The sequence below is a fragment of the Oncorhynchus mykiss genome, chromosome 11, assembly GCF_057628025.1.
Source record: "Oncorhynchus mykiss isolate SJ-2025 chromosome 11, ASM5762802v1, whole genome shotgun sequence".
Taxonomy (NCBI): domain Eukaryota; kingdom Metazoa; phylum Chordata; class Actinopteri; order Salmoniformes; family Salmonidae; genus Oncorhynchus; species Oncorhynchus mykiss.
The window spans coordinates 79258554-79272897 of record NC_143032.1 but is presented as its reverse complement, the minus strand read 5'-3'; the positions used below and the strand labels follow the sequence as shown (position 1 = coordinate 79272897).

Genomic DNA, 14344 nt, shown 5'->3' with positions numbered 1-14344 from the left:
AACCATAGTCTGGCTTTTTATGGTGGTTTAAGAGCAGTGGCTTCTTCCTTGCTGAGCAGCCTTTCAGGTTATGTTGATATAGGACACGTTTTACTGTGGATATAGATACTTTTGTACCTGTTTCTTGCAGCATCTTTACAAGGTCCTTAGCTGTTGTTCTGGGATTGATTTGCAATTTTCTCTCCAAAGTACGTTCATCTCTAGGAGATGCGTCTCCTTCCTGGGCGGTATGACGGCTGCGTGGTCCCACGGCTGCGTGGTCCCATGGCGTCCCATGGCGTTTATACTTGTGTACTATTGTTTGTACAAATGAACGTGGTACTTTCAGGCGTTTGGAAATTGCTCCCAAGGATGAACCAGATTTGTGGAGGTCCATTTTATTTTCTGACGTCTTGGCTGATTTCTTTTGATCTTCCCATGATGTCAAGCAAAGAGAAACTGAGTTTGAAGGTGGGCCTTGAAGTACATCCACAGGTACACCTCCAATTGACTCAAATATTGTCAATTATCCTATCAGAAGCTTCTAAAGCCATGACATAATTTTCTGGATTTTTCCAAGCTGTTTAAAGGCACAGTCAACTTAGTTTATGTAAACTTCTGACCCACAGGAATTGTGATACAGTGAATTATAAGTGAAATAATCTGTCTGCAAACAATTTTTGGAATAATTACTTGTGTCATTCACAAAGTAGATGTCCTAACCGACTTGCCAAAATTATAGTTTGTTGACAAGACATTTGTGGAATGGTTGAAAAATGAGTTTTAATGGCTCCAACCTAAGTGTATGTAAACTTCCAACTTTAAGTGTCTTATATCGGCTGAAAGCTTAAATTCTTGTTAATCTAACTGCACTGCACGATATACAGTAGCTATTACAGCGAAAACATGTCATGTGATTGTTTGAGGACGGCGCCCCACATCAAAATATTTTTCCACCGGCACGTTTCATACATTCACATATAAAGATTAAATATACACTTACTTCCTCTGATTTGTCATCCAAAGGCTCCCAGCTATAACATGTAGTCTCGTTTTGTTAGATAAAATCCTTTTTTATATCCTAAAAAGTCTGTTTAGTTGGCGCCATCGATTTGAGTAATCCACTCGTTCAACTTGCTGAGAAAGGAAAACGAAAATTTACCGCTAAACTTTGTTTCAACAAGTCAAAATACGTTTCTATTTACTCCTCAGACACCATAAAATGTAATCAAACTATAAAATGTATTTCATAAAGAAGTATATTCAATAGGAAACCGATATTAGCAGGTGCGCAACAACACAGATTTTTAGACTGTGTCCTCACACAAAAACTGTTATTTCTTATTCATTTTTGATGTTGCAAGCCTGAAACCTTGAACATAGACGGCTGACACCCTGTGGAAGCCATATAAATTGCATCCAGGGAGCTATTTTACAATATGACCTTTCTCTTGCATTTATGAGAGGACGGTATCTCTCTGAAAAAACAACATCTGGTTAGTTTTTCTTTGGATTTTCTCCTACCATTTCTATTGTGTTATATTCTCCTACATTATTTTAACATTTCTACAAACTTCAACGGGTTTTCTTTCCAATGGTACCAATTATATGCATATCCTGGCTTCAGGGCCTGAGGTACAGACAGTCTACTTTGGGCATGTCATTCAGGCGGAAATTGAGAAAAAAGGGTCCTAGCCCTGAGACTTAATAATGTTTACACATCCTACATTACTCATATCACATGTATATACTGTATTTTATATAATCTATTGTGCCTTCGCCATCGCTGATCCATATATTTACATGTACATATTCTCATTCACCAATTTAGAGTTGTGTGTATTAGGTAGTTGTTGGGGAATTGTTAGATTACTTGTTAGATATTACTGTTAGATATTTTTGTTAGATATTTCTGCACTTTCCGAACTAGAAGCACAAGCATTTTTCTACACTCATTAACATCTGCTAACCATGGGTATGTGACAAATGAAATGTGATTGATTGATTATACGCTGTACCGGCAGGATAGAACAGCGGCGTCTGGTAAGACAAGGGGCGGTGGACTATGTCTTTTTGTAAATAACAGGTGGTGCACGATATCTAAGGAAGTCTCAAGCTATTGCTCACCTGAGGTACACTATCTCATGATAAGCCACACTATCTACCTAGTGAGTTTTCATCTGTATTTTTCGTAGCTGTTTACATACCACCGCAGACTGATGCTGACACTTTGACAGCATTGAATGAGCTGTATTCCACCATAAGCAAACAAGAAAACGCTCACCCAGAGGCGGAACTCCTAGTAGACAGGGGCTTTAATGCAGGGAAACTTAAATCCGTTCTACCAAATTTCTATCAGCATGTTAAATGTGCAACCAGAGGGAAAAAATCACTGGACCATACAAAGCTCTCGCCCCCCCTTTGTCAAATCTGACCATAATTCTATCCTCCTGACTCCTGCTCACAAGCAAAAAATTTAAACAGGAAGCACCAGTGACTAGATCATTAAAAAAGTTAAAAGCTACAGGACTGTTTTGCTAGAACAGACATTTTAATATGTTCTGGGATTCCTCTGACGTCATTGAGGAGTTTACTCCACACACAGAGTTGCATACAAAGCTCTCCTTCGCCCCCCATTTGGCAAATGGGATTCCTCCGATGGCATTGAGGAGTGCACCACATCAGTCATTGGCTTCATCAATAAGTGCATCGATGACGTCGTCCCCACAGTGACCATACGTACATACCCAAACCAGAAGCCATGGATTACAGGCAACAAGCGCACTGAGCTAAAGGCTAGATAGGCAAATAACACTGAAACATGCATGAGAGCACCAGCTGTTCCAGAAGACTGTGTGATCACGCTCACCACAGCCAATGTGAGTAAGACCTTTAAACAGGTCAACATTCACAAGGCCACAGATCCAGGTGGAATACCAGGATGTGTACTGCGAGCATGCGCTGACCAACTGGAAACTTTCTTCACTGACATTTTCCGCCTCTCCCTGTCTGAGTCTGTACTATCAAAATGTTTTAAGCAGACCACTACAGTGACTGTGCCCAAGAACACTAAGATAAACTGCCTAAATGACTACCAACCCGTAGCACTCTAGACTGTAGCCATAAAGTGCTTGAAAGGTTGGTCATGGCTCACATCAACACCATTATCCCAGAAACACAAGACCCACTCCAATGTGCATACCGCCCCAACAGATCCACAGATGATGCAATCTCTATTGCACTTCACACTGCCCTTTCCCACCTGGACAAAAGGACCACCTACAGTATGTGAGATGTAATGCTATGTATGTAATGCTATTCATTGACTACAGATCAGCGTTCAACACCAGAGTTCCCTCAAAGCTCATCACTAAGCTAAGGACCCTGGGACTAAACCCTTCCCTCTGCAACTGGATTCCTGACTTCCTGATGGGCTGCCCCCAGGTGGTAAGGGTAGGTAACAACACATCCACCACTCTGATCCTCAACATAAGGGCCTCTCAGGTGTGCATGCTCAGTCCCCTCCTGTTCACTCATGACTGCATGACTGCACGGCCAGGCACAACTCCAACACCATCATTAAGTTTGCAGATGACACAACAGTGGTAGGCCTGATCATCGACAACGACAAGACAGCCTATAGGGAGGAGGTCAGATACCTGGTCATGTGGTGCCAGGACAACAACCTCTCCCTCAACGTGGGGGCGGGATCCAGTTGCAGAGGGAGGTGTTTAGTCCCAGGGTCCTTAGCTTATTGATGAGCTTTGATGGCACTATGGTGTTGAACGCTGATCTGTAGTCAATGAATAGCATTCTCACATACTGTAGGTGTTCCTTTTGTCCAGGTGGGAAAGGGCAGTGTGGAGTGCAATAGAGATTGCCTCATCTGTGGATCTGTTGGGATGGTATGCAAATTGGAGTGGGTCTTGGGTTTCTGGGATAATGGTGTTGATGTGAGTGGCAGTTTACCTTAATGTTCTTGGGCACAGGCACTATAGTGGTCTGCTTAAACATTTTGGTATTACAGACAGGGATAGGTTGAAAATGTCCATGAAGAAACTTGCCAGTTGGTCAGCGCATGCTCGCAGTACACGTCCTGGTAATTCGCCTGGACCAGCGGCATTGTGAGTGTTGACCTCTTTAAAAGATCTTACCCACATCGGCTGTGGTGTACGTGATCACACTGTCTTCCAGAACAGCTGGTGCTGTCATGCATGTTTCAGTGTTATTTGCCTCGAAGCGAGCATAGAAGGAGTTTAGTTTGTCTGGTAGGCTTGTGTCACCGGGCATCTGTCGGCTGTGCTTCCCTCTGCTTCCACAGGGTGTCAGCAGTCTATGTTCAAGGTTTCAAGCTTGCAACTTCAAAAACGAAAACCAAATAACAGTTTTCGTATGAGGACAGATTTATAAATATTTTTTGTGTGCCATGACCAAGTTGATCACCTGCTAAAATCGGTTTCCTGTTGAACATCTTTCCGAAATAAATATTATAGATATTATAGATTATAAATATATTATAATAATTATAGATTATAAATATTATAGATTACGTTTTAGGGTGTCTGAGGAGTAAATATAAACGTATTTTGACTTGTTGAAACAAAGTTTGGGGGTATTTTTTCGGATTCCTTTCTCTGCAAATTGAATGAGTGGATTACTCAAATGGATGGTGCCAACTAAACTGACTTTTTGGGATATAAAAAAATATTTTCTCTAACAAAACAACACTACATGTGGGAGCTGGGAGCCTATGGATGACAAATCAGATGAGAATTTTTCAAAAAGTATGTGAATTTTCATCTTTATATGTGATTGTTTTTTTTTTAAGAATTTAGCTTTATTTAACAAGGCAAGTCAGTTAAGAACAAATTCTTATTTTCAATGATGGTCTAGGAACAGTGGATTAACTGCCTGCTCAGGGGCAGAATGACAGATTTGTACCTTGTCAACTCGGGGGTTTGAACTTGTAATAGCTACTGTAAATAATCCTTAAGAAGATTTAAAGTGGAATTGTTTAGAGTGCATTGTATATACTGAATAGTGATCCATTTATTAAAGTGGCCAGTGATTGGGAGCAGCCTCTCTGAGTTACTGATGGCTGTTTAGCAGTCTGATGGCCTTGAGATAAAAGCTGTTTTTCAGTCTCTCGGTCCCAGCTTTGATACACCTGTACTGATTTTAACTGGTAGCGGTGTGAACAGGCAGTGGCTCGGGTGGTTGATTTCCTTGATGATCTTTTTGGCCTTCCTGTGACATTGGGTTGTTGTTACCTGTTGTTAATTTTATCTTGCAACAGGTAGCAACAACCCGATCAGCGTAGGTCATCGATTTTATTCTCCAAAGATTGCACGTTTGCTAACAGAATTGAAGGAAGTGGGGGTTTATTCGATCGCCTACGAATTCTCAGAATGCATCCCGCCCTCTGGCCTCTTTTTCTCCACTTCCCCTTCACGCACACCATGGGGATCTGGGCCTGTTCCCGAGAGAGCAGTGTATCATTAGCGTCAGACTCGTTAAAGGAAAAAAAGTATTCTGCCAGTCCGTGGTGAGTAATCACAGTACTGATGTCCAGAAGTCATAAGAGATGGTAGGGGCAACATTATGTATGAGTAAAAAATAAGTTACAAACAATGCAAATAAACAAACAGAAAACACAATCTGTTGGGGACTTCCTCTCCAGCTCCATGTTAACAAGATTACTGTAGTTCTTCTATTTTATCACCCCACCTTCCATTCCCTCCTTGTAAATAAGAATGTTTCATTAACTGATAGATCTGGGTAAAAAAAAAAAGGTTAAATAAATTAATGAATTCACCTTGTCATAGGGGTCTTGCTGGGAGAGGAAGTCTCCTTTCAGGTTGGAGGCACTAAGGCCCCACACCCTGACATGGCTGTCATCCAGGTCACAGTGTACAAGAGCCAGGGTGCATAGCACCAGCAGTCCCAGGGACAGAGAGAGAGAGGCCATGGTACACTGTCTGAGAGAGAAGAGAGAGAAGAGGAGGGTAGAGGGACGAAATTATCATGTCAGATGGGTGTCCCATAAGAGCTTGAAACTAACAGCACAAACGGTATTGAATACAGGAGTAAAAATACAGTTGAAAGATCAGTGGAGGAAGAGAGAGAGAGAGAGGTAGTACAACAGCACCAGAACAACAGATCATGTCTTACCTGGATATTCTTGAGCTGGACGTCTGTCTTCTCTAGTCACCCAACTGCTGATGGTCCTTACTGTGCCATCTAGCTGTTTATAAAGACCCCCCCCCCCCCCCCCCCCCCCTTTAGGTGGTATGATGACCCACAGGTGGTATGTAGGACTACTAACAGTTGACAGTGCACGTCAGAGTAAAAATCAAGCCATAAGGTTGAAGTGATTGTCCGTAGAGCTCTGAGACAGGATTGCACAGATCTGGGGAAGGGTAACCAAAACATGATGCTGCATTGAAGGTCCACAAGAACACAGTGGCCTCCATCATTTGAAATGGAAGAATTGAATAAACAGTTAGGTAAGGGAGAGGACATTGCTAAGGGTGGACATGGTAAATAGTACTGCATAGAATCTGTAATTCATCAGTAATACCATTGATCACTATCTATAGGAAGACAACAGGCGCCTCACAGCCCACTGCTTCAGTCAGAGTGGTATTATAAGGACCACTCCTACAGTGACAATGTTTGAGTCCCAAATGGCACCCCATTCCCTATATAGAGCACTACTAGTCAAAAGTAGTTCACTATAAAGTGAATAGGGTGTAATGTGGGACAAAGCCTTTACACACTACAGTTATACCACTCACTCTGTGGCGCCACATACAAACACTGTCTCTGGCTTCAATAGAAGCCTATTCTAATGCTGTGGAGAGGGCTGAAATCCATCAGTAAAGCTACAAATGTACAATCACTGACAAATATTAAGACAGCTGAGGGTTACTGCACCAGGAAGCATTCCAAACTATGGTCTCCATCTGTAACTGTGGTGCAACAGGTCACCAGGAAGTCGTCAGCTGATCTGTAACTGTGGTGCAACAGGTCCCCAGGAAGTCGTCAGCTGATCTGTATTTCACTCTCTCTCTCTCTCTCTCTCTCTCTCTCTCTCTCTCTCTCTCTCTCTCTCTCTCAGAAATGGTTGCATGTTGCGTTTATTTTTTGTTCAGTATATTTAAAACATTTTGATATAAATCTCTCTCTCTCACTCTCTCTCTCTCTCTCTCTCTCTCTCAATTCAATTAAATTAAACTCAATTGATCCATTGATCGCTATCTATAGGAAGACAACAGGCACAACACAGCCCACTGCTTCAGTAGGAGTGGTATTATAAGGACCATACAGTCAAAATAACCATACATTGATCAATAACAATGAGCATACAGTAGAGGACATATGCAGGTTGATTGGTGTGTCAGACACTGTCCCTCATCTTATGGCAGGCAGCAATGTAGTGCACTGCCAACCCACAGCTCTCCTCCCCCAACAGGATGGGTATCCTCATCAGAGAGGTCTTTGAACCCTTGAATAAGGGTTTCAAATTTGGGAAAATGACACTCTCTAATTGTTTTATATTTTTGACATCTTGCCAGGAAATGCAGCTCTGTCTCAGGTTCTGCTGTTGTGCAGTGGTTGCACAGCCTTACCTCTACAGGGAGCCAGGTTTTCCTGTGTCTACCCTTCTCAATGGCAAGGCTGTGCTCACTGAGCCTGTACTATGTCAAGGTTTTCCTAAGGTTTTGATCAGTAAACAATGGTCAAATAGTTAACCACTGTCTCTCTCTCTCTTAGTTGTCCTTCTTCAATCCTGACCTTGCTGTGAGCCATGTCCTCCTCTCTCTCTCATAGTTGTCCTTCTTCCATCCTGCCCTTGCTGTGAGCCATGTCCTCCTCTCTCTCTCATAGTTGTCCTTCTTCAATCCTGCCCTTGCTGTGAGCCATTTCCTCCCCTCTCTCTCTCTCTTGTCATTGGGCCTGCTGCTGATGTGTGTCCTGGTAAGTCAAGGTGTATGGTCTCAGTGCCAGGAATCTTAAATGTGATTTATGGTCAACACAATCCTGTCTCAGAGATCTACGGACAATTCCTTCAATCTTACGGCTTGATTTCTGCTCTGACATGCACTGTCAACTGTGGGGCTTTACATAGACAGGGGTGTGCCTTTCCAAATAATGTCCAATCAATTGAATTTACCACAGGTGGACTCCAATCAAGTTGTATAAACATCTCAAGGATGATCAATGGAAACAGGATGCACCTGAGCTGAATTTCGAGTCTCATAGCAGAGTCTGAATACTTATGTAAATTAGGTATTTCTATTTTAGATTTTCAATACATTTGCTAAAAGAGTAAGGATGTAAAGAAACAAAATGTAGAAAAAATCAAGGGGTCTGAATACTTTCTGAATGCACTGTATATTATGATTAATGGTACTACTGAAGAATTACAGATTCTATGCAGTACTATGCAGTACTATTTACCATGTCCACCCTTAGTAATGCCCTGTCCCTCAACTAACTGTTGATTCACTGGGCTGGCCTTTTGACATTATCTGGAATAGTATCTGAAATGCTGATTGAACAAATAGTATCAGAATTTGTTGTTACACCTTATAGGCTTCCATACGTCTCGTGGTAACATAAGGTGTGCTCTCATTGGTTAAGTAGTCCTACATACCACCTGTGGGTCAACATACCACCTGGGTGGTAGCTAGGGGTGGGAGGAGGGTGGGGGGAGGGGGGGCTGAGATCTTTATAAACAGCTAGATGGCACAGTAAGGACCATCAGCAGTTGGGTGACTAGAGAAGACAGACGTCCAGCTCAAGAATATCCAGGTAAGACATGATCTGTTGTTCTGGTGCTGTTCTTCTGTTCTTCCACCTCTCTCTCTCACTCTCTCTCTCTCTGTGTATCGGCATCACTCTTACCTCTGTTTTCTCTGTAGACAGTGGCTGGGATTTAGTCGACTGCAGACAGTGAGTGGCGTTCCTTAAAGCACATTTAGATTGGATCAATAGCAGATATAGAAATGAAGTGTCAGTTTGGTTGAGTACACTGGATGACTTCTCAGACAGGTTTGCTGTCAGAACTGAATGTGTAACACCATTCGTTTCTGTATCAAGTGTCATCTCCCTCCATCCTGGATATACTAGTGTGTAAATCAAACACACTTCTCACAAGCCACTATCTGCAATTGAAAAATATCCTGTATTTATGCTCATTCAGGAATGTTCTGGTATCTTCCATTTATCTGTCTGTCCTGTCTGTCTGTCTGTCTATTTCTCTCGCTTCCTCAACTGACTAATCTCCTAACACTGATAATATGTCCTCGTCTTTCAACTATTTTTACTCTAACTCTCTGAATGCAGTTTGAGGTGATACTTTCAAGCACTAAACATGGACATGTTCATGTCTTCCCCCTCCTGTCACCTCCTCTCTCTCTGACAGTGTACCATGGCCTCTCTCTCTCTGTCCCTGGGACTGCTGGTGCTATGCACCCTGGCTCTTGTACACTGTGACCTGGATGATGTCCAAGTCAGGGTGTGGGGCCTTAGTGCCTCCAACCTGAAAGTAGACCTCCTCTCCCAGCCAGACCCCTACGTCAAGGTGAATTGATTCATTTATTTCTTATTTATTTAACCCGAACAGTCAGTTAACAAAACATTCTTATTTACAACAACAAACTGTCAGGTGGGGAGATAAAACAGAAGTACAGTGATGTTACAGACAGGACAGACATCATAACACAGAAGGACAGAGACACAGCAATAACAGTACACAGTAGACAGTCAGCTGTCATTTGTTTGGATCTAAAGTAGCCTACAGTGACATGTGACCATGAAAATGTCAGTGATTGGCTTGTTACTTGTTAGGTGAACTAATAATAAATTAAATTAACAAAAAAACGAATGAATTAATTGATAAATGTTAAAATACGTATAGAAGTTCCTCATTCAAGTGAGCCAACTGTACATACATAAAAAATAATTTTGTATTAAAAGCACAATAATAAATAAAATAATAACGTTTAATAAAGTTTATTGACAACATTTTCTTCTTTAGGTGTGGTATGGCCCAGCCTTCGGTGGCATGAGCAGCATTCTGAAGAACCAGGCCAACCCCACCTGGCCCGATGAGTTCAACTTCCTAGACATGATCCACAACTCTGTCCTGAAGCTGGAGGTGAGTTTCCCCCTTTACTATGCAGGGCGCTTTGAGCACTGGAAAAGCACTATGTAAATCACATCAATTATTATTATGATGTTGAAGATGATGATGATGATGAGGAGGAAGAAGATTATCATGATTATTTTTTCTATTATTGTTATTATGATGATTATTATTATTAGGTGTGGGATAATAACGTCGGACCAGATCACCGCCTGGGAACCTGCACCACCACCATCCGCCCAGGAACACACACTGAGACCTGCCACCTGAAGAAAGGCACCGTCTACTACACCTACAGCTACGACTACAGTCACTAGAAGGAACAGAATGATGGTTAGATTGTAACCTATGACCTTTATGACCTTGTGTCTGATTGGTTCTCTTACCCCTTCTCTCGTGTATTCACTTCCTTAGAGCATCAATTAAAACAACGTGCTTTACGGCAAGATGGTCTCAGACTGGCTTCATGTTTCTGAATTGTTTTAGGATTTCTCAGAAGATCCATTAGAAGATGGGCCATATCATATTAAAAGAGATCATCAATATTTATTCTAGATTTGAGACCATTCGACATTTACCTTTTACAGTTCAACGACGTGGCCTTTTAGGGTGTATATCATACCCCCCCCTATCACTCTCTCTCCCACCCCAGGTTTTTACAACGGTCATAAAATCCTGCTAGAAACTCTCTCTCTTTGCTGCCATGGAGTATGGAGGGAGAGAGGCCGTGGAGAACAAAGACTTTCTTCTTCCCAAAACTCTTTAATTGGAGAATTAAACAATATTTGTGTTTTTGAGAATGTGGGAATGTTCCATGGACACTTCAGGGACAGTCATGTCGAGTTTGTTTCATGAAGGACAGGAAACACACATTACTGTGTCTTTGGTTGTGTCCACTTCGCAATTACGGGGTTAGCAACTAAATGTTGTGAATCCTGTGCGATCACATATTAAACTATTCGTGAAAAGATGAAATGTGATGTTAACCTTCTAAATTATAGTATGGACTTTCATATCACGTTTAACTAGTCAGTGGCCATGCCCCAGTGAGCCAGCCTTTACATCAGGCGTCATGGAACCACTCTTTTCTGGCTGAAACTCTGAAACGTTCAACAGAGAAGAAGTACTACTCGGCGCCAAAGAGACCCACAAGAAGCCGGACGTCTCGAATGGTTAAGACGACCAAAAAACATGAAGCTGTCACTACATGTTAAAATGGTTGCCAATTTAAACTAGAGTCAGAGAACGCTGGGACGGAGTCCCCACGTTGAAATGGCTACAACTCTATAAACTAAAGAGCAATTATTCAGACTGCAGCTGTATCTCTTCTAAGAACAGTTCTGAATGGTACTCTGAAGTATCCATTATAACAACTACGACAGACTGTGACTCCAAGCCATCATATCGGTTTTGTCCGGTAGGGACTTTTCCTCTGTGTCATGTAGTAACCCATGTGTGAACTAATTGTTTGTGTGTTTATGTCATGTTATTCTGGGATTGATTAGTTAGTTAGTAAATAAATCATTAAACCCATTTGTATATCTCTGATTCTATGCTAGGGTTGGTGCAGACATCCAAGGGTTTGCGACATTCAGAACATGACTGATGAGGTGATAATACATTAATAAGTGACTGTAATTGATAAGATATGAACATATCTGAAGAGTTCTTTCGGGAAATACAGACACTTAAAATATTTTCCCGTAATGCACCGACTTCCTAGTTAATTAAAGTTACATGATAAGTTTAATCGCGTAATAAAATTACACATAGAGAATTGATTTGATATAAAACAGTCACATTTAATGATAGCCAACGACACAACAGTATACAATTATCGTTGTCACGCCCTGGCCTTAGTTATCTTTGTCTCCTTTATTATTTTGGTTAGGTCAGGGTGTGACATGGGGGATTTATGTGTTTTGTCTTGTCTATGGGTTTTGTATGTTTATGGGGTGTTTTCTAGTCTAGGTGTTTATATAAGTCTATGGTTGCCTAGATTGGTTCTCAATTAGAGGCAGGTGTTTATCGTTGTCTCTGATTGGGAACCATATTTAGGCAGCCATGTTCTTTGGGTATTTTATGGGTGGTTGTCTTCTGTCTATGCACCAGACAGAACTGTTTTGGTTTTTCACATTTGTTATTGTGGTATTTTGTAGTGTTGACGGTTATCGTCTTTATTAAACTTGTTGAACCCCAACCACGCTGCGCTTTGGTCCGATCCTTCGTCCGCAGAAGAAAACGGTTACAATCGTGCTTAAACCTGAGTGTAATATACCTTTTTGTGCTTAAACCTTCTTAAACCTGAGTGGAATATACCTTTTTGTTATTCTACGGTTTGGCCTTCTTTCATTATCAGCATTTCAGATAAATACAACATTTCCCCCTTGGTGATAATGAAGTCCTTATGTTATGTTATGTTGATCCACAGTTACATACATAAGTTACACTTACAGTTACATATGACCCCCCCTCCACCCCCCATGGTGATAATGAAGTCCTTATGTTATGTTATGTTGATCCAACCTGGGATGACATGGTGGAAGCTAAGCTGCAGTATCACCATCAACATGGGAACCCACAATGTCAGGGAATCCTCTGTTATACTTACAGTTACAAAGGACCCCCCCCCCCCCATGTGGAAATGAACTGAATGATAATTCATAATGGTATATTATCAACCACAACAAAAATATGACTTCATCACACCACATGGGGGTGCTGTTGTATAGAGGAGTGCAGGCGTGGATTCCTAAAGTATCTCAGAAAAGGACTGCTAAGATATGTCACCAGTGACAACCGTAAGGCTCTCCAGAGGGTAGTGAGGTCTGCACAACTCATCACCGGGGGCAAACTACCTGCCCTCCAGGACACCTACACCACCCGATGTCACAGGAAGGCCATAAAGACAGTCAAGGACATCAACTACCTGAGCTACTGCCTGTTCACCCTGCTATCATCCAGAAGGTGAGGTCAGTACAGGTCCATCAAAGCTGGCCATCAGGCCATCAGACTGTTAAACAGCCACCACTAACATTGAGTGGCTGCTGCCAACATACAGACTCAATCTCCAGGCACTTTAATAATTAATAATGGGATGTAATAAATGTATCACTAGTCAACAATGCCACTTTATATAATGTTTACATACCATACATTACTCATCTCACATGTATATACTGTACTCTATACCATCTACTGCATCTTGCCTATGCCGTTCAGCCATCGCTCATCCATATATTTAAATGTACATATTCTTAATCATTACTTTACACTTGTGTGTGTATAAGGTAGTTGTTGTGAAATTGTTAGATTACTTGTCAGATGTTAATGGCACTGTCGAAACTAGAAGCACAAGCATTTCGCTACACTTGCATTAACATCTGCTAACCATGTGTATGTGACCAATAACATCTGCTAACCATGTGTATGTGACCAATAACATTTGATTTGATTTGATTCCCAAATAACATAATGCATTTTTTACTCAATACATTTTCCCTGACACCCCAAAGTACTGATGAAATGTTGAATGCTTAGCAGCACAGGGAAACGGTCAACTTCACACACTTATGAAGATAACTTTTCCCCACTGCCTCTGCTCTGGCCAACTCACTAAAGACAAATGCTTTATTTGTAAATGATGTCTGAGTTTTGGAGTGTGTCCCCGGCTATCCCAAAAACAAAAATATATAAAAATTGTGCCTTCTGGTTGGCTTGATATAAGGAATAAGAAATTATTTATACTTTTGATACTTAAGTAAATTTCAGAAATTACATTTACTTTTGACAAATAAGTATATTTTAACTTTTACTCAAGTAGTATTTTACTGGATGACTTTTACTGCAGTTATTATATTAAGGTATCTTTACTTTTGTTCAAGTATGACAACTGAGTACCTTTTCTACCACTGCTTTCAGATCAGGGGAGACCTGTCCCTTATTCATACAGTGTCTCAGATTAGGAGAGCTGATCTAGGATCAGGTTTTCCCGGTCCAGATCAATCTCCTTCAATATGATCTAATTAGTCAAACTGTTATGAACACACTTCATGAATACGGGCCTAGATCAGGGCCCGTGTCCACAAAGCGCCTCCGAAGTAGAGACTGCTTTCCACCAACAGGTGGTTTCTGTTGACTATCTAACAGATGTTCTTGAACAGGAAAACATCTGAGAGCAGAGCATTACATTTACATTTTAGTCAATCAGCA

The 14344-nt window shown here is 41.4% G+C and overlaps 1 protein-coding gene across 1 annotated transcript; it reads left to right on the top strand.

Moving 5' to 3' along the window:
• Positions 1–8662: 8662 nt before the first annotated feature.
• LOC110536421 (perforin-1) lies at positions 8663–10578 on the top strand. Its single transcript, XM_090191203.1, has 4 exons — positions 8663–8796; positions 9410–9568; positions 10025–10144; positions 10312–10578. The coding sequence occupies exons 2-4, from the start codon at positions 9416–9418 to the stop codon at positions 10447–10449; spliced, it is 411 nt and encodes a 136-aa protein (XP_090047329.1). The 5' UTR covers positions 8663–8796; positions 9410–9415; the 3' UTR covers positions 10450–10578.
• The last annotated feature ends 3766 nt before the right edge of the window (positions 10579–14344 follow it).